Genomic DNA, 21,005 nt, shown 5'->3' with positions numbered 1-21,005 from the left:
GGGGTCCAGCGATGCCCTTGTCCAGCTGTCTCAAGCTGATACAACTGGAATAAACCAGGCATCACTTGATCAAGCATAAACTAGAAGCCAACCATTGCAGTACCAAAGGTTACACACAATGTACCTCATCACGAGTTTGGCGGTAACCCTAAAATGTCCGGTAACACTATTTTACTGCTGCATTTAACGGTCTGATAAATCACGGGTTTGGTTGGATTTACCTCCAGCTCTGAGGTGGGGGCACATTTTCTGCAATTTTGCCAATTTTTGGTGCTATTACTGCCACGCTAATACCACCCAATGGGGAATGGGGACTTACCGTTCTGAAAAACCTGTGATCCGGCGCTAATAGCTAATAGCGCCGGGGGAGTTGGCGGTAATGGTAATAGCACCCAACTCCTGATGAGGCATATTATATGTGAATATTTCTGTTGGGGCAAATTAAACAGAAATATGTATCTTGTATTACAGGTAGAATGAATCAAATTAATGTGCACGTGGTTTATTATAGGTTTGCCTTCACGTCATAAAGTCAGAGCAACACGATATCAGCACCACACTACACAAGCATATTTACCAGGCGACAACGGAAGACATTTTTTTCCCATGTAGAGGCAATGTGGTTAAAACATTGATATATTTTAGACTATTACAAACCTTCGATCTCTAAGTAGGTTGTTCTTGAATGGCGATATTCTTTTCCGGCATGCTTCAGTGTGATTGCACACGTGTAGTTCCCAGAATCGTTTTTCTTCAATTCATTGAAAAAGAGTGCAGTTGCGTTTTCCCGGTAGAAATGACAGTCCTGTGAATGAAATGTTAAAAACAATAAACCAACAAAGTGGTGAAAGGTCAAATTCACATTTATGAAAAATACCTTCCGTGTGAAATGACCCCATCTCTCGTGTTGTGAAACTAAAGCACATGTTTGTGACGTTAGAGTCTGGCAGGGCTTGTTTTAAAACAAATTTGATGAGAAAAAACAGAGCTGTGTGGGTGAAAAATCCCAGCCTACAGCGGGAAGTGCTCTGTCTTAGAGTCGCTATGAAAACCGTCCTTCCTCAAGAGTCAAAAGAAGCTAGCTGATACCTCTACCAAAGATGGTGATTTTTGTGATGAAGGAGGATTGTCAAGGATGAATCAGTCGATCCAGGCTATTTGATTTGTATGAAAAACAACGAAAAATACCCAAATTGAGTGTTGTTTTTTAATTCTTCGTTCCCTTGTGCAAACCAGCCAGTTATACAAATATTTCACTAGCAACAACAAAGCGCAACATTTGTCAATTTTAGATGTGCCTCAAAATGAATAACATGCTACTAAAATGTGCACAATCTAGTATTTTACCCACCTGCCACTCACTGATCGATAACACGATGTGAATTTCTGTTATGCAATGCGCATAGCACCAGAGACCCCTGACCCAACACGTCATTTATATGAAGGAACACCTTCTGTATGAGATTCTTTTAAATCCAGATGTAAGTACCTTAAACATAGAGGTCTGTAAGTTTAGTAACTACCTGCAACTAATTTAATTTGGCACACACGTGCAAAATTCCACTTTGAAAACCGAAATGCATTTTTCATGTTAATGGGGATCTGCTCGTTTTTGCTACATTTTTTGCACACATATTGCATAAACTTGTTTCATCTACTGGCATAGCCCAGTGTAACCTTGAGCTAATATATTCTGACCCATTCATGCATTGCACTACCACTGTTCCATAGAGGCACAGGGGAATGCGTTTTCTTTTGCACATTTAAATGTTTTGAAATTACGATGGGCAATAAAATGTGCAAAAACAGCTCCTTATTTGCGCAAATATGCAAAGGGGTAAAAAGGCATTCTGAATGTGTGCATTGCTTATGATTATATTCGAAGGAACGTTGGGCCTAGTTCACAAAACATTTAGCACAGAGCAAAGTGACTTTGCACTCCAAAAGTACTCCTTGCACCACGCTAAATGGGCCTAATTCACAAAAAAGCACGCTATGCACTAAGTCAACGCTAGTAGTACAGACATTGTTCTTTTTTTGTATGTATTAGGCCCATTTAACATGGTGAAAAGAATACTCTCGCAGTGCGAAGTCACTTTTCTCTGCCCTGTATATTAGGCCCAGTAAAAAGTGTATTTTTGCAGTGACAACACACTTTGTGCTAAACTTTATGTGAATTAGGCCCTTTGTGAATAGGACACATCCTTTCAGGCTGCAAGTGGTGAGCTGCACTGGTATGTCACATCATTTGCACTCACACAGGTTTTGAGGCATTGGTCCCTATTCATGGAATTATCTGTGCGAAAAAACTGGACTTTGAGTGCCAAACTGCATGCATAATCCCGTTTGTCGATTCATGGATTTGAATGTGCAGCACTTACGGATACTTTCCGGGGACTTTGCGGAGGCTTTGCACATCACTGCGAGAGGCTGAGTGCCTTGCGTGAGACACCACGCACAGCATAGGTGTGAGTTGCGCAGATTGCTGGGTAGGGGGTGCAGCACAGAAAATGAGGAAGAACAAGGCAAAAGGTGGGCGTTACGAGGGAGGGCCCGCAGGCAGTCTATTGCACGTCCACTATTGCGTGGAACAATGCGAATTCATGGATCAGAACATGCAACCTCTCGGCAGGGAAATGGCAATGCAAAAACCCTCATACTATCCGCCATCCGAAGGCAGACGTACAGACACGTGTGCATTGGAGTCACCGCACCGGAGTAAGATCTGGTGCATGATTTAGTGGTGTGTGTACGCAGCCGTGGTTCCGATCTGACTTAGGGGTACGCGTATGCACTGTAGCAGGGTGCAGGCATGGTTTATGGGGTTCACACGCAGGTTTTCTGAGTTTCTACCCGAGTTACGATAAATCTAATGAATTTTGTCATGGTGCCAGTAACAGTTACGGGGGACACTGCACAGAGTCTACAGATGCAGGCCTGCGTGCAGGGGACCCCATGCACTGTTTGAAGGGTGGGTGCATTAGTGCCTGGGGGCGCATGCAAAGTTAGTTGTTCTGGCTATTTTTGCTTTGCATGGGGGTGCATCTGGGGCGTTCCAGACGTGACTTGCATATACAGTTATTTTGCGAAGACCATTCCCGGAAAACGCGGATCGCGCATTTTTGATACTGCGCGCAGGCTCACGCAGTGTTGTTCTCACCGCACAGCCTTTGTGGGATAAATGCGCACTTTTCCATGAATCGAGCCCTATGCCTCTTACTGTTATTGCTATGTGTTTTTTTACGAAGTACAGAGCTCATGCCATTGCAATCCTAACTGACCAAATTGTATTCCCTTAAAGAGCACCAGAGTATACTTCATGAATGCTTGCCATGTGACTGACTCTGCATCAGCCCTAAAGGAGTTTGTGACTTGCAGCAAGGAACTTCACCTATTATTAAGTAAATAACCACAGTAGTTCCCATAGAATCAAACTCAGTAGGCAGAAACCTCATGCACCCCATTACATGAATAACTCTTCCCCACCCCTATAGGCCTTACAGAGGTCCTTGTCTGCTATGAATTCCCTGTATTACTATATTAAAAACCCCAACCATACTCATTGTGTTCATCTCTGAATGATGAAAAACAGACAGAGGGAGGCATACCTGGCATTTTACCTACACTGCTGGTCTGGCATGCAGTCTTATAATTCCCCACTTCAATTTCACGAATTTGACCAACTGTAAAAGGATGAAAGTCTGAATTCTTATGCAGAAAACCTGGGATATGCCAGTTGTACATAGATCTCTGGAGTAGGCGCATTGATCTACTGAGATGTAGCACTGCAGTTTATAATGCACTTCCTTACTTGGATATTATTCATAGCTTATAGAACTAATTTGCTTTTGCAAATCCTCTAACACCCAACCTCACCCAGCCCTCTCTTTCTGTCAACATTTCTCTCCCTTCTCGAAGCGTTTTAAGTTATTTTGTCTACGTTTTGTTTTCCCCAGGTATGAGTCCAAATCTTCATGAACCTCCCGCAAACTATGCTCAAGATGTTTGGCTATTAAAGGAGATTCCGGCAGAATTCAGCTGGAAAATAAAAAAAAATCTGCAGGAATCTGCAATCCTACCTGAATCACACAGGGAAATTTGAGGGAGGCCACACATCACTTTTGTGAAAGGTCACCCAGGCATAACCCAGCAGTTATTGCAGGGTCACCAAATGAATCCATGTGCGCTGGGCATCACTTTCAGATTCCTGTGATGTTGAGGGCTTGTGAGGTGGGTGATCGGAGAACTCAATTTTACCAGGACAATGCATTCAGCCATTGCTTGGTGTTCGTTTATCAATCATTCCTATCAACCCCCTACGACAAACATGTGCAATTCGAAATTAACCAAGACTACAAAACCCAGTGTCTTTGTGGTCATTACATTTAATCCATTTATCCTCCTGCTCAACCCACACCTACATGGATATACTAATTTCTCTTTTTTTTTCTTCAAATTAGCAGTACACAGTTACACATTTACTCAATACATTGGTCATCACAACAGAATTTTAGAATTTGTAACCCCCCCTCAGCGAACAAAATCACCCCAACCAACCCCGCCTATTCGGGTACCCTGCCCACCCCCCCTTTCAACAACCATGGCTCTTAGGTATGACTAGCTTGTAGTTCGCCGGAGCCTGCCATTGACTGGCTCCTACTTTGACACTTCCCTAGTTCGATTTAGAATCTAATTTCACCATATTCCCACTCTGGGGTCCGTTGTGTGGCCTACCATTGTCCACCAATCTCCCGATCCTCTTTCATTTGCCTGCAGTGCCTTCCCCCTCCTCCACCCCTTCTGCACCTATTCTCCTTCAAGTTTCATGTTCTAGTCTGGGTCTCAGGGGTCCCTTGGTTTTCTCCTAGCTGGGGTCTTTCTTGGAAGGGTGCCCATTCCATTTCCCTTGAGGGGGTTTGGCTATGTATGTGTCTAGTGAGTTGTTCCATCATATACATATCAAGGGCCTTGGCGGCCCATTGCTTTTCGCTGGGCAGTTCCGCTCTTTTCCAGGCCCCTGCGAATCAGGCTCTGGCCGCTAGCAGCAAGAAGTGCGGCATGTGTGGGAGCTTAACCCAGTTCCCTTCTGTTACTTCTATCCCAAACAGCACCAGAAGGGGTCGAGTTGTCTATCCACCCCATCCAAATTCCATATCCATCCCAGGATTTTCTTCCAGAATCTCTGCACCCTTTTGCAGGCCCACTACATGTGCCAATAATCCGCTCTCAACCCGCATTTCCTCCAGCAATGGGGGTCTGCTCCTGGGTACATCTGTGATAGTCTCGCTGGGTCCCACTGCCACCTGTATAGGAGTTTTAACCAATGAAGTTTGTATTGGCAGGCCACCGATGTGCGGTGCACAATCTCACATAGCCTTTTCCACTGCTCGACCTCCATCTCCAGTTCCATATCCCTCTTCCATTTCCATCTGTGTACCTCTATGTCCCCACTGTGTGCTTCTAATAGGGCTTGGTATAGTGTAGAGACGAGTCCCTTCATCCCCTTTTCTATGTCTAGCACCCGCTCTGTCCAGGTCAGTTCCCGTTGCAGGTCCTCTTTCCAGTTCTCTGACATCAGTACCCCTTTGAGCTGCAAGTATTTAAATACTGAGATCTTTCCCCCTCCCAGAATGTCTTACAGCTCAAATAACTTTATAAACTCATCCTTCTTTAAGACCTGTCCCACTCTTTCCACCCCTCCCTTGAACCAGTCTTGAAATCTCTCGTGTCCAGGGATGTGTTCCCTAATTGGTGGTGCCCAGATGTGACTCAGAGGCGAGGGCCAGGTTGTTACCCCAGCCATTTCCTTCCTGACCCACCAAAGGGACCACAGCGGGCCCAGGATCTTGTGCGTTCTTATCTTTCCACAGCCATTCTCTGAGTGTGACTGGATGAAAGAGGTGATTATCGATGCCCACTTATCTTCCCATAAGTGGGCAACCAGAGCTCTGAACTGGGCTGCCCTGTAGTATGTGTGCATTTCCAGTAGCCCCACCCCTCCCTTTTCCTTGTGCTGTACTAGTTGTTTATAGGCTACTCTTTGTTTTTTTCCCTGCCAGAGGAATCTCACTATCCTTCTTTTAAAGTTCTCCAAAGTGTGTATCTGGTAATTCTATCGGTAGCACTTGGTATACATATAATACTCTAGGGAGGAGGAACATTTTGAGCCCATTTAGGCGCCCTAGCCATGAGATGGTAAGTTTCAAAAAGGTGTCTAATTCCTCAAAGAGCCAGTGCAGTAGGGGGGAAGAGGAACCCCCATTCGACATGGTCAAAGGCTTTTTCTGCATCTAAGCTCAGAAGTGCATAGTCCCGCGGGGTCCCTCCGACATGTTCCATAAGGTCTAGGGTTTTCCTCATTGCATCTGGGCCTTGTCTACCCGCTATAAACTCCATCTGGTGCACAATTTGTGGCAATTTCTCGTCAAAGATTTGCGTGAATATTTTTTCATCTACTTTCAGAAGCGAGATAGGGCGGTAGGATGTGCATTGTGTGGGGACGTTGCCCTCCTTAGGGATCACCGATATCGGTGCCTTGATGAAGGTGTCTGGGGCCTCTCCAGTTTCTGTTATATGATTGTACAACTGCACCATGTGCCGAGACAGGTTACCCATGGACCTTTTATAAAATCCTATTGTGTATCCGTTCTCTCCTGTTCGGGAGACGAGATATCGATTCCGGTACTGCCTCTGTTGTAATTGGGCTCTCCAGATGCTCCACCTCTAAGTTAGTGAGTTTGATCATATCTATCCTGTCTAGGTATTCCCCAACTTCTACCTCTCCCACAGGTGCTTTGGATTTGTAAAGGAGCTAATAATATTGGGTGAATCTCTCTGCTATCTCTTTAGGTGTAACCCGCGTGCCTTCTGAGGGGTTTGCAAGGCATGTTACCCACCTTTCGCCCTCTGCACTCGTAGTCTCGGTACCAATAGTGCATCTGCTTTATCCCCTTTCTCATAGTATTTCTGTTTGAGGTATCTCAATTTTCACACAGTTCCCCCCATCCCCAGTGCCTTCAGTTTTGCTCTTTTGGTCAGTATCTACTCCCTGATCTCGTCTGTTTCCCCCTCCATTGCATGCATCCTCTCCTCTCCCTCCACTATCTCTTCCCTCAACTTATCCTCTCTTAGGTTCCTCTCCCTTTTGCATCTCGTCCCCTCTCTGATGAGTAGCCCCCTCCAAGTTGCTTTTCCCGTGCCCCAGACCACCCTGTTACTTACTTCCCCAGTATCATTCAATTTGAAATATTCCGTGATTGCCTCCCCCAGTTGGTCCACAAAGAGGGGGTCCTTCCAAAGCGTTCCATTGCAAAGCCAGCTACTGTCTGGCCTGTAAAGCCCTTTTACATCTAGGGACATGAGGACCATGTCATGGTCGGTCCTGCCCACTGGTCTTATTTCCCTGTGGGACACCCTTGTACTTTAATCCCTGTTCGTGAGGAGGTAGTACATTCTGGTGTAAGTTTTGTGGAGCTGAGTCGAATGTTTACCACTCTTGCCCCGGGTTGTTGCTCTCTCCACACATCTATTAGGCTGTGGGCCTCGATTGTTCATCCCAGGTGCGCGTGTCTGTCTCCCATCTCTCCCTGCACCATGCTCCCTTCGGTCTTTCTTTCCCTTGTTTCATCTGGCCAGGAATTAAAGTCTGCCCCTATTATGTAGAGGTTGGATTCCCACTCCTGTATCGCATTGAGTGGATTCGATATAAAGTGTGCTTGCCCGTGGTTCGGTGTGTATAGCGCCGCCAGGAGCACTCTTGCCCCTTCCAGAGCCCCCCTTAGTATCAGTAACCTTCCTTCCAGCAGTTGAGTAGTCATACAGTCCCACAGCTTGCAATGCTTATGTAGCACTATTCCAACTCCCCCCTTCTTGGAGTCCACCGATGCCCAGAAGACTTGACCTATCCCTGCCCCTCATATCGTTCACTCCTCTCCTTGTATTAAATGTGTCTCCTGCAAGAAGAGCACGTTGAGAGTCGCTTTGCAGAATTCTCTGGCTACCACTGACCTTTTGGTCGGGGAGTTTAGACCCATCACACTCAGTGTCCCCACCAACAGACACCTCCCGGCTTCACCTCTCCTCTTTGCGAAAAGATATCATCAGTTTAACGTACTACTCACTTCTGATCTCCTCTCTGTCATCTTGGGAGCAAAGTTCCTCGTAGGTGCTGTCTCTATCCACAGAGCCATAACCTTTATGTAAATCCCCCAACAACAGTTTAACCTGAAACAACTGTAACTTAAGTTCTGTAAGAGTGTTAGAGATGCCCTCTTTCTCACTGAGGGCCACTTTGGGGCAGAGGTGTTCACCTCCCCCTGGAAATTTCTCATTCGTCCTTGTGTTCTCACTCTGGAGTACCGGTTGTCATCTCTTCTCTCATTTCGATCCTTCTCTCGAATTGTTCTCTTGCATGCAGTCCGGCATTTTGGGCACCTTGTGAGATGATGGTCCATTAAGCCTCATGTATTTTCTACTTGTCTGACCCCTCCTCCTCCTATGCGGTCCTTGTGCTATATCCGGCCTGTCTCCGCTCGTATCTGGCCTTTCATGGTCCCCCTGTTCCAATTCTGCATCAGTTGTGAGGTGTCCCAATGCTTGTTCCACCTCCTGTGCAGATGTGATGCAGTATTCCACATAGTCCACTTCAAACTGCAGTGAGAACGGGTATCCCCATCTGTATCTTATCCCTTTCTCTTGGTGCCATTTTGTGAGTGGTCTGCAAGCTGTGCGGCACGAGAACGTGAGATTGAGTAAGTCCTGATATATCAACACCTTAGAGCCTTCAATGTCGAGTTCCCTCTGCTGTTTTGCCCTGTTCAGTACTTCTGTCCTGTCCTTGTAGCGCAGGAATTTCATCACAAAGGAGCGGGTCCGCTCCCATATGGTCTACCTCCTCTATGTGCCCTTTCAAGCTACACCTGTTTCCCTCTATCCACCTCGAACAGGTGGTGTATCAGGGCTTGGGCCTTCTCCTCAACTTGTCTTGGGGTCTCCTTCGCTGTTTCTTTCAGGCTCAGTATTTTTATGTTGTTCCTTCTCTCCCTATTTTCCAAGTCGTCTATCTTCAACATAACTTCCTCTTCGCGGAGCTCCAGTTCTGTCATTCTGGCATCGAGTCTCATTTCGACCCGGTCCGCGTTCAGTTGGTTATGCTCCAGTCCTTCCACTTTGCCTTCGACTGTTGTCATTCGACCAGTAAGGTCGGTGAGCGAGGCCTGTATGTTGCCTCTAAGGGCCTTGATTTCTGCTAAAGTGTGGCCTATATCTTCCTTTGCTGAGAAGAGGGACATGTCGATTCCTGCTGGTGCTCTTGTGTCCTGCGCTTTACCTGCTGCTCCCTCCATCAGTTTTGGGCGCAAAGACCCACTGTATGGCACTGTTCCACTCCTCTATACCTCCAGGGGTAAGTTCTGCTCTTTCTTCATCCTTCTACCCTGGTCTCTTCCTCTTTCTTCCTTTTGTTCCCCTTCTGGGGGGGTTCATTTCACCTATTATTCGCCCCTTCTCTCTTCACTTCTATTGGCTGCGCCGGTATTGTCCCCCTCCTTCACCACCACAGTTCTGTCTTCTTCACTTGTTCCTAGGGGGGAATTTTCCTCACTTTCTGGCTCGCTCTTATCACGTTGCCCCCTTAGTAGCTTCTTGGTCTGCTTGGTGGCCGCTTACCGGGCCTTCCGCTCTCTCTGCACCTCCTCAACAACCCGGATCTCTATCTCCTGCGCTTTTGCTATTCTGGGGGTGGGCCGCAGCTGCAGTTGTTTCTCCTTCCTCCCCTCTTTGATGGTGGCAAGTTTGTTTGGTCAGGGTGCTCTTGATACTCCAGGGTCATCACCTTCTACTCTCCACTTCTGTGCATCTTATCCTTTAGTCTGCACCTCTTGTCTGGGGACTATGCCTTTGTTTGGCTCTGCGATGTAAATGTGCTTTACACCTCAGTCCTTCTGCCCCTCACCATGCGTCTCCACCCTGCCGCTGCCTTCTGTGCATGCAGCTAGTGGTTCTGGTGTCTCCTGAGGCTGGTTCCCTGTCTTCACCCAATCTTCCTGGGCTTCCCTTCGCTGCTGTTGGGCCCTTCAGGTCCTATCCCCACTCCAAATCATGCTGGTACTGCTCAGTTCCTTCCTCAATGGGGGCAGCTAGATCCTTTTCTCCTTCAGTGGTGGTGATGACAAAATCCCTTTGGAATCTCTCCTTGTGCCTTGAGGTCGGTGGCGTTATTCCCATGGGAGGACCTATATACTTCTTTTGTCTGTGCTCCACTATGCACTGAGGCCTTGCCTTGATACTTTCCTGCCGACCCACTGGGCCGGTATTGACTTGGGGGAGGAGTCTGCAGTGCCAGGGCTGTGGTTTCCACAGGCCACTCCGGTGCATTAATCTCCGGTTAGGCGTGCCTCCCTCCGACCATGCTCCTCCACTGTCCCCCTTCAATCTGGTGCGCTGTACCCGGGGGGGCTTTAAACTCTGGACGGGGCCGCTCTCACCCTCATGCAGCTGCAGAATCTCTCCAGTCTGATGTGCCTCCTCTCAGCTCCTCACTCCGTCTTCGGGGGTGCCATGCTGCCTCGCGGAGGTCTTCTCCAGCTCCTTTCACATGTAGCGGTTGTGGGGGCTCCATTCCTGGTCCTGTGGGTGCCTCGACTGGTACTGCTGCACTTCTCTTCTATGCTAGCCATACCTCTAGGCTCCCACACAAGGTCTGCTTCCAGCCCCTTCCTCTTTAGGGTCCCAGCCTCGTTCCTGCTGCGACGGACCGTGGGCCTCCCAGCGTCTATGCTGCTGTGGCCTTTCCTCAAGGTTGGGGTTCTCGTTCAACGTCCTACACGCTCTATTCATTCGCTCAGGACTGTATTTGCCAGTTTTTGTGCTATTCCAACAGCATCATCTATTTCTTATCTCTCAGCTGCCGGGGGGAAGCAGGAGCCACACGTTTATGCGGATGCCATTTCTGCGCCCCCCTAGCAGTCTGCCCCCCACTAATTTCTCTTTTAATCTAACCACAGTGTGTATTTATGCACATGTGTGTGTGTGTGTGTGTGTCTGGTGTGTGCACGTTGGTGTGTGTGTGCACATGCACATGTGTTTGTGCGTATGTATACATGTATGTGTGTGTGTTTGGCTGGTTTACAATCAGGTCCTTTTGTCTGATATCAGCTGTTTGTGCTTGGAAAGTGAGATTAAAGAGATCAGATCTAGGTAGGACACTGCCTGCAAGCTATCCAAACAAACAATTTCTGGCCTGTATGCACTACTGAATGCAACTTTCCCCAAGTTATTACCTCCTCCTTCCTATGAATGTATGGCTACTGCTCATGCTGAACCATTAAAACCATCCTTCAGCAGGAACTACAAGAAATGGACATGCACCATTACAGGCAACATTGGCAAGTATCTTCATGATACTCAGATACAGATGTGATATTTTGATCTCATTTAAAAACATCATGCCCCTATATTCTATTCAGTCACTCAGGTTCTTTTATTTCCCAGGATAATACAGTTTGGTTAAGTGGTGAATATGGCATGTGATACAAGGTTGTACCCTGGATACTTATCACTCATCTTTACAGCGTCAGTGGTATACATATTTGAAGTTCTGAAAACCTCCATTTGCCTCCAACACCCCTCCTCCGTACATCCTTTTTCTGCTATATACTTAGAGGCCTTCATGGCACTGAAGCACACCCATTTTGAATCCGGTTCAATTCAACATTTAAAAAAAAAAAGAAACATGTCTAAAGCCCATCAAATTCATCACAGAAAGTAATCTAATCTAAGACAAAAATGCTTTCTGCCCCATGAGTTCCTGTAATATTCTAAATACCAGCAATGGGCCATGAACCATTGCTAGATTAGGATATGCATTCTTGTATATGGCAACTTATTTAGCTTTGAAGCCTGTATTTCTTACATCTAAAGAGCATTTTAGAAGCCTACTTCCAGAATTGATCACTGTTTTGAGATTTAACATACAGAGTGTATGCTACAACATGCTAAGGACCCCGAAGGTTCTTTCAAAATAGCATCCCATTCCATGGGGAGTTAAATTCTTCCTCTCCTTCCCCAACTCTCTTCTGCCTATCTTTCAGCCTGCCAGTAACACAGCATATAGCGGTACAATAGGTGCCATACAATCCATTTGGTAATACATGAACTCTCTTTTAAATATCCCTTATAATTAGCCATTGATGCCCCAACGAGGCACGTGCACCCATCATTGCTTATCGTCTGAACTTCAATACCTACTGGGTCTTGCTAGAAACAAGGGTCACACCAATGATCTACCAGTAATAAAGAGCTTCCGATTTAAATTCTCTGCTTATAGTAAAGAGAGTGGTAAGTATTTGAGGCCCCAGTTGGAGGCTGTTCTGGATTTGCTATGGGAGTTGTTTTGTGTAACCTATCAAAGGCCTCCTTTTAACACAGGTTCGTGAGTGAGAGAAAGGTTGTGGCTCCCGTGAGTATGAGGCCCTTTGCCATCACACTGGCCACTCATGCCTTGTGCTGTCCACTTATTTACTCCCAAGTTTCCTTTGAAGCAACCTAACCCCAGAATAAAAACTCCCACATCACTGAGTTAAAGGATGGAGACAACATAAACTAAGGTATTATCTCAACCTGTAGTGCTAGCGGGTGGACTAACAGCAACAGTCCCTGTGTGTGTTGTAAGGGAGTTCAGTCAGGCACACACCCAGGTCTGCCCTAGCATGGAGTGCGCAATGAAACCCTAATTTATTTTTGTCTATAAGTTCAATATTCTTAATGATATACCACTCATATCACACCTGTCTCAAAATACCCCCTAGGTCACACTGAACCAGGAATCAGGCGAGATTGTAAAGGTACATATTTATTTATTTATATTAAAATCACACATAAGTTTAATATTACATGGCCACGGTAGTTATGGTTAAGTTGCAGTTTCCATAGGAAGAGCACTTTTTGGGCGGTTTATAACTTCGCTCCCCCTAGACGAATCCTCACCAAACTTTGCAAAAAAAGTATATGGCCCACTCTGAATATTTTGCAAAGTTTGGTGAGGATACGTCCAGGGGGGGGCAAAGATATAAGGGGGGTCCCAAAACTTTTTTTTTTCCCATAGACTGAATGGGGAAAAAACTTTGCTCGCGCCCACAGCCCAAACCGCTGGACGGATTTTCACCAAATTTGGACCAGGAGCATCAGCTTGGTCCTGAAAGCAAGCGTGAAAATCCATCCAGTATTTTTTTTTTAAATGACCAAAAAGTAGGTAAAACAAAATTTGTGATATCTGTGTTCGGTCCGCGGACACACTTCCCTGTTCGCTCTGCGGACAGTGTCTTGATTGGCCGAGTGGCTTACGTCATATCCACGGACCTACGGTGTGTTCGCTGATTGGATGGTGTTAAGCGAGAAGCGAGTCAGATTTTCGGTAGCGCCCGCCATCTTGGATTCGCTGACGTCCACGGACAGCGCGGTGAAAGTTAGTTCAAAATGTATATTTAGTAGAGTGTGTTGTTGTGTACGTGTGTTTGGGGAGGATGGGAGGGTTTGAGATAGGTTAAATGTTGTGCTTTTTTATGCGGTAGACTTTTTTTGTGTTCGATTTGTCTGCGGACATCACGGGTGTTCTGAAATGTTCTAAATAAACTGAATGGGTGGTGTTCTGAGGACTCATTATGTGTCCGTGTTGTTCGTAAGTAAGCTGAAACTGTTCCAAGAACACTTGCGGTGTCCTGAAATGTTCGCAAAAAAAAAAGAAAATGGGGGTTTTCTGAGGACGCTGTCCGTATTGTTCGTTGTCAATCGCGGTGTCCTGAAATGTTCATAGGGGGTGTCCTGAAGACGCTGTCCGTATTGTTCTCTGGCAAGTTGATTGTGTTCTAAGAACACTCGCGGTGTCCTGAAATGTTCGCAAATAAACAAAATGGGGGTGTTCTGAGGACGCTGTCCGTATTGTTTGTTGTCAAGTTGAAAGTGTTCTAAGAACTCTCGCGGTGTCCTGAAATGTTCGCAAAAAAACAAAATGGGGGTGTTCTGAAGACGCTGTCCGTATTGTTCGTTGTCAAGTTGAAAGTGTTCTAAGAACTCTCGCAGTGTTCTGAAATGTTCATAGGGGGTGTTCTGAAGACGCTGTCCATATTGTTCGATGGCAGGTTGAATGTGTTCTAAGAACTCTTGCGGTGTCCTGAAATGTTCGCAAATAAACAAAATGGGGGTGTTCTGAGGACGCTGTCCGTATTGTTCGTTGTCAAGTTGAAAGTGTTCTAAGAACTCTCGTGGTGTCCTGAAATGTTCGCAAATAAAGAAAATGGGGGTGTTCTGAGAACGCTGTCCGTATTGTTCGTTGTCAAGTTGAAAGTGTTCTAAGAACACTCGCGGTGTCCTGAAATGTTCGTAGGGGGTGTCCTGAAGACGCTGTCCGTATTGTTCTCTGGCAAGTTGAAAGTGTTCTAAGAACTCTCGCGGTGTCCTGAAATGTTCGCAAATAAACAAAATGGCGGTGTCTTTTAAGAACTCACGCAGTGTCCTGAAATGTTCGTAGGGGGTGTCCTGAAGACGCTGTCCGTATTGTTCTGTGGCAAGCTGAAAGTGTTCTAAGAACTCTCGCGGTGTCCTGAAATGTTCGCAAATAAACAAAATGGCGGTGTCTTTTAAGAACTCACGCAGTGTCCTGAAATGTTCGTAGGGGGTGTCCTGAAGACGCTGTCCGTATTGTTCTGTGGCAAGCTGAAAGTGTTCTAAGAACTCTCTCGTTGTCCTGAAATGTTCGCAAATAAACAATATGGGGGTGTGTTCTAAGAACTCATGCAGTGTCCTGAAATGTTCGTAGGGGGAGTCCTGAAGACGCTGTCTGTATTGTTCTGTGGCAAGCTGAAAGTGTTCTAAGAACTCTCGCGGTGTCCTGAAATGTTCGTAGGGGGTGTCCTGAAGATGCTGTCTGTATTGTTCTCTGGCAAGCTGAATGTGTTCTAAGAACTCTCGCGGTGTCCTGAAATGTTCGCAAATAAACAAAATGGGAGTGTGTTCTAAGAACTCATGCGGTGTCCTCAAATGTTCATAGGGGGTTTCCTGAAGACGCTGTCCGTATTGTTCTGTGGCAAGCTGAATGTTTTCTAAGAACACTCGCGGTGTCCTGAAATGTTTGCAAATAAACAAAATGGGGTGTGTTCTAAGAACTCACGCGGTGTCCTGAAATGTTCGTAGGGGGTGTCCTGAAGACGCTGTCCGTATTGTTCTGTGGCAAGCTGAATGTGTTCTAAGAACTCTCGCGGTGTCCTGAAATGTTCGCAAATAAACAAAATGGGGGTGTGTTCTAAGAACTCATGCGGTGTCCTCAAATGTTCGTAGGGGGTTTCCTGAAGACGCTGTCCGTATTGTTCTGTGGCAAGCTGAATGTTTTCTAAGAACACTCGCGGTGTCCTGAAATGTTTGCAAAAACAAGGTGGGGGTGTTCTGAGGACGCTGTCCATATTGTTTGTTGTCAAGTTGAAAGTGTTCTAAGAACTCTCGCGGTGTTCTGAAATGTTCGTAGGGGGTGTTCTGAAGACGCTGTCTGTATTTTTCGATGGCAAGTTGAATGTGTTCTAAGAACTCTCGCAGTGTCCTGAAATGTTCTCAAATAAACAAAATGGGGGTGTTCTGAGGACGCTGTCCGTATTGTTCGTTGTCAAGTTGAAAGTGTTCTAAGAACTCTCGCTGTGTCCTGAAATGTTCGCAAATAAAGAAAATGGGGGTGTTCTGAGAACGCTGTCCGTATTGTTCGTTGTCAAGTTGAAAGTGTTCTAAGAACTCTCGCGGTGTCCTGAAATGTTCGTAGGGGTTGTCCTGAAGACGCTGTCCGTATTGTTCTCTGGCAAGTTGAAAGTGTTCTAAGAACTCTTGCGATGTCCTGAAATGTTCACAAATAAACAAAATGGGGGTTTGTTCTAAGAACTCATGCGGTGTCCTGAAATGTTCGGAGGGGGTGTCCTGAAGACGCTGTCCGTATTGTTCTGTGGCAAGCTGAATGTGTTCTAAGAACTCTTGCGGTGTCCTGAAATGTTCGTAAATAAACAAAATGGTGGTGTGTTCTAAGAACTAACGCGGTGTCCTCAAATGTTCGTAGGAGGTGTCCTGAAGACACTGTCCGTATTGTTCGTTGTCAAGTTGAAAGTGTTCTAAGAACTCTCGCGGTGTCCTGAAATGTTCGCAAATAAACAAAATGGGGGTGTTCTGAGGACGCTGTGCGTATTGTTCGTTGTCAAGTTGAAAGTGTTCTAAGAACTCTTGCGGTGTTCTGAAATGTTCGTAGGGGGTGTCCTGAAGATGCTGTCCGTATTGTTCGATGGCAAGTTGAATGTGTTCTAAGAACTCTCGCGGTGTCCTTAAATGTTCGTAGAGGGTGTCCTGAAGATGCTGTCCGTATTGTTCGCTGGTAAATTGAAAGTGTTCTAAGAACACTGGTAATGTCCTCAACATTAAAAGTTTCCATAGGCCATAGTTGAAATGTTTGACTGTATGGGTGTGATATGCTGCTGTGGTTGTGGCCAGGGCATAGAGTGTTGGGTGCATGACCATTTGGACATGCACCCAACACTCTATGCCCTGGCCACAACCACCGCAGCATATCACAGTTATAGTTGCTTATAACTTTGGGTCAAAAACAAATTTACAAGGAACAAAGTTATAAGATATTATGGGTGTGATATGCTGCAATGGTTGTGGCTATGGCATAGAGTGTATAATATACTTACTGTTTGGTTTAGTAACTGGAGTACATGTATTTCTTGTTAATTTCTGTGATAAAAGAAAATAGCATGTTAGTATTAGTATTTTTGGAAACTCATATTTAGTAGATTACAAACCAGAGTACTGTGCAATTTTCGCAGTTTCTGTGTTCGTTGCTAAAATCATTGAGTCTGTGGGAGAAAAAAAAATCCATGTTGGATTAAAAAAAAAAAACCTTTTCTGTTATGCTACAGTTTATTTGTTTGTTTTCAGTGTTCACTTGTTACTTCTGGCTAATGGTTTATACATTGGGTTGTTGCATTTTTTTGGAGCAGTAACATATTATTTATTTGTTTGGATATCATAAAATTTTGGAGCAGTTAGATACCAGTAGGCATATTCCAACTGTCTATTTATTGATATATTTTAGTGGTATTGATTTATTTGTTTGGATATTGTTAAGTTTTTTGACAGTTAGATACCAATTTGCGTATTGTAACTGTCTATTATTTTATATATTTTAGTGGTATTGATTTATCTGTTTGGATATTGTTAAATTTTGGGACAGTTAGATACCAATTGGCGTATTCTAACTGTCTATTTTTTGCTCTAATTTAGTGGTATTCATTTATCTGATTAGTTGTTGTACAATCTTTGGGCAGTTATATAGCTTTTGGAATATTCTAACAGTTTATATTTTTTACTACAAGTTTAGTTAAGGTTTAAGAACAATTTATTTATCAAATTTTGGTTTTAAGAACTTTAAATAAGCGTTTGTAAGATTTGCTGGTAATCTCTGCTTTAGAGTAATGGTACTATCATTACATTCAAACCATTCACATTTCTTTTTTTATATATGCAGTGAAGTGACCTGCATTGGTTGTGGCTCCTGTGTGGTAGATTATACCTATTGTTGTGAAGGTTTTCTTGCCAAGTGATATTTGACCATTTGTGAATCCAGTCAGTTTGCAGGTGTTTTTGGTACCATCTGCATTGTAAATTAGAAACATTAGTATTACGTATTTACGGATGTATACGAATTGTTCGAACTACAATTGTTCGAATCACAATTGACCTTTGCACAATTGACCGAATTGTGAAGGTCAATTGTTACATATCTGCGGGGGGAAACCCCCCGCAACCCCCCATTATATATATATATATATATATATATATATATATATACAAAGCAAAATATATATATATATATTACATGGCCACGGTAGTGGCCATGTAGTTATGGTTAAGTTGCTGTTTCAATATGAAGAGCACTTTTTGGGCGGCTTATAACTTCGCTCTCCCTGGACGGATCCTCACCAAACTTTGCAAAAAAAGTAGTTGGGTCACTCTGAATTCTTTTGCAAAGTTTAGTGAGGATTCGTCCAGGGGGGGGAAAGTTATAGGGGGGGGTCCCAAAACTTTTTTTTTCCCCATAGACTGAATGGGAAAAAACTTTGCGCACGGCTACAGCCCGAACCGCTGGACGGATTTACACCAAATTTGCGGCAGGAGCGGAGGCCTGGTCCCAAAAGCATGCTTTTGTAAATTTGGTGTGAATCTGTCCAGTAGTTTTTTTAAAAATGACCAAAATGTAAGGCAAAAAATTAGTGATATCTGCGTTCGCTTCGCGGACGGACTTCCCTGTTCGCTCCGCGGACAGCACCCCGATTGGCCCATGGCCTTGCGTCATGTCCGCGGACATGCAACATGTTCGCTGATTGGACGGCGAGGGGCGTGGAGCGTGTCAGATTTTCTGTGGCGCCTGCCATCTTGTATTCGCAGTCGACCTCGTACAGCGCAGTGAAACGTGGATAAAAAATTGTATTTAGTGCCGTGTGTTGGTGTGTAAGAGTGTTTGGGGAGGGTGGGGGAGTACGAGATAGGTTCAATGTTTTTTTTTTTATGTGCTAGACCTTTTTGTTGCGTTCGATTTGTCCGCGGAGAACACGGCTGTTCTGACATTTTGTAAACTAAATGGTGGGTTGTTTAGAGGACGGAGTATGTGTCATTTTTGTTCGCAAGGAAGGTAAAAATGAGCTATGAACACTCGCGGTGTACTTAATTGTTCGTAAATACACAAACTGGGGGTGTCCTCAGGACGCTGTCCGTATTGTAATCTGTCTAGCTGAATGTGTTCTAAGAACACTCGCAGTGTCCCGAAATGGTTGCAATTACACAAAATGGGGGTGTTCTGAGAACGTTGTTTGTATTGTTCGTTGTCAGGGTGAAAGTGTTTTAAGAGCACTCCTTTTGTTTGCTAATAGTACAATTTCCTAGGGGCGTCAACCGACTTTTTGTCCACTAAAGAAACGATAAATCTGGCTGGTGTGCACCGACATTATGTGATAATCCTATGACTGGCGCTATTGACCTGGCTGACTTGCTTTTGCGACACTAAATCATATCTCCCGCCCCTAAGCCTGATATTATCAAAGCATTCATATTCCCCGCCTTTCTCCGTGACGTTACAGGGTGCGTAATGAAACGCGCCCAGTCGTCTCCAGTACTACGCGACTTTACACAGAACCCGGAAGACAACACACATTATGTCACAACACAGCGCGCCACAATTCGGATTATGAAACTGCGATTTAAAAGCAAAGAGCAAGATTGTAAATGTTGTAAAGTACATTTATTTGACATCAAATGTTTAGAGAATATTCAGCAATTTGCATTTGTCTTTGTTGTCGATCCGCAAAAGTTCATGTTGAGACACGCGATGTTCCTTTGCAGTACAGAGAGTGTTAGATCAGCTTACAACTCAGTGCGCCACAATTCGGAATATGAAACTGTGGTTTAAAAGTAAACAGCAGGATTGTACATTTGGTAAAGTACATTTATTTCACATGAAATGTTTAGTGAATATTCAGCGATTTGCTATTGTCTCTGCTGTCGATCAGCAAAAGTTTATTTGGAGCCACGCGTTGTTCCTTTGCGGTAGATAGGCTGTTGGTTTATGATAAAAGCAGTAAATGGTCGCTCTGATAATCGGAAGGTTGCTCCAACAACGAGCCATTAGACCACCCTATTGGTTGGTATGTTGTTTGTAGCCGCTAGTACTGCGTAAGGGCATATTGGTCCTTGGCGATTGTCCCATAAAATGGTGAGGGTCATGAAGTTGCATATTTGGACTTGCACCTGGCAGTTGAAGATCCCATCCGCTGGAGTCTGTAAATCGTGACATAGACAAAATGGGGCCACGTACCTGTTTTAAAAAACATAAATTAGTCTCACCAGCCGATCTTCATTAAAAATCATCATTTTATTTATTAGGGCGTGAAACTATTTGCTATCGAAGATAGTGCAACAGAGTATGTTAATAATAAAATAATAATATTTTCCCATTCATATAGCGCTAAGAACCGTGAGGTATGTAAGCGGTGCTTATTATTAACCACGGTGTGTGGTGCTCATTTATCGACCACGGAAGGATGAAAGGCTGAGTTTGGCCTTGCCGGGATTCAAGCTTGCGTTAGCAAGCTGTGCACGGATGTCAAAGCGAGCGCTGTACTCGCTGTGCCACTTGACAGGCTACAGTGAAGTGGCACAGCGAGTAGAGCGCTTGACCGCCTATAGACCGGTTAAATTATTTCTATTAACCCACCCTGTGTCGTCTGCCTTTTTCAGAGCCCTCTAAATGACAGGGGATCAATTCGGCGGTGATAGTGCGCGGTAGAAAACATTATGCCACTTTCAACGAACAAGTTCAACTTGAGCGGTCTTTAATGCTACGCTATTGTAATTATATTTGGTATAAAGTAATCTAAAGGGTTACTTACAGTACAATTGCAATTTCCATTGTCTACGAGTGGTGCAGTCCCAAAATATGACTCCGCGTGTGCCAACGATCTTTCGTATAGTGATATAATATATAAAAGTGGTTTTGTTTCAGAAATTTCATCTTTATCTTCTCTTACGTTTTAGCAACACTCCTTCAAGAGAAGTTTTTCATCACAATCTCTGTCTGTCAAGGTCAAAACACAATACAACCTTATAGTCCGCTTCGTGAGCCTCTCCGGGGCCTGAGAAAATAATGGAAGCAGCTGACCTTCACTGTGAACGAGCATAAATTCTTACTTTGCAACATTCTGTGTAAAGCCATCTGTAGAAGTTGTGGAAGCAGCTGACCTTCTCTGTGAACGAGCATAAATTCTTACTTTGCAACATTCTGTGTAAAGCCATCTGTAGAAGTTGGTTTTTGCACGCCATGTTTGTATATTGTTTGCGTGATATTAAAAAAACTTTGTTAAAGGGACGTTATGGTTAAGTTGCGCTACTAAAAACCTATGAAATTCAGTGAAAAAACTTTGTTAAAG

At 44.7% G+C, this 21,005-nt stretch overlaps 1 protein-coding gene across 2 annotated transcripts in view; it reads right to left on the bottom strand.

Annotated features, from left to right (window-relative positions):
- LOC138525566 (interleukin-18 receptor 1-like) overlaps nucleotides 1-21,005 on the bottom strand; it is a 574,775-nt gene that overhangs the window by 294,258 nt on the left and 259,512 nt on the right. For both annotated transcript variants that reach the window (XM_069635601.1, XM_069635603.1), the window contains exon 4: nucleotides 658-805. In XM_069635601.1, the coding sequence (XP_069491702.1) occupies nucleotides 658-805 (148 nt within the window). The remainder of the gene's footprint in view (nucleotides 1-657; nucleotides 806-21,005) is intronic.

This window comes from Ambystoma mexicanum, chromosome 7p (assembly GCF_040938575.1).
Source record: "Ambystoma mexicanum isolate Mex_15411 chromosome 7p, UKY_AmexF1_1, whole genome shotgun sequence".
NCBI classification, from domain to species: Eukaryota; Metazoa; Chordata; class Amphibia; order Caudata; family Ambystomatidae; genus Ambystoma; species Ambystoma mexicanum.
Note: the sequence above shows the minus strand (reverse complement) of the source record. Positions and strands in the feature narration are given on the sequence as shown.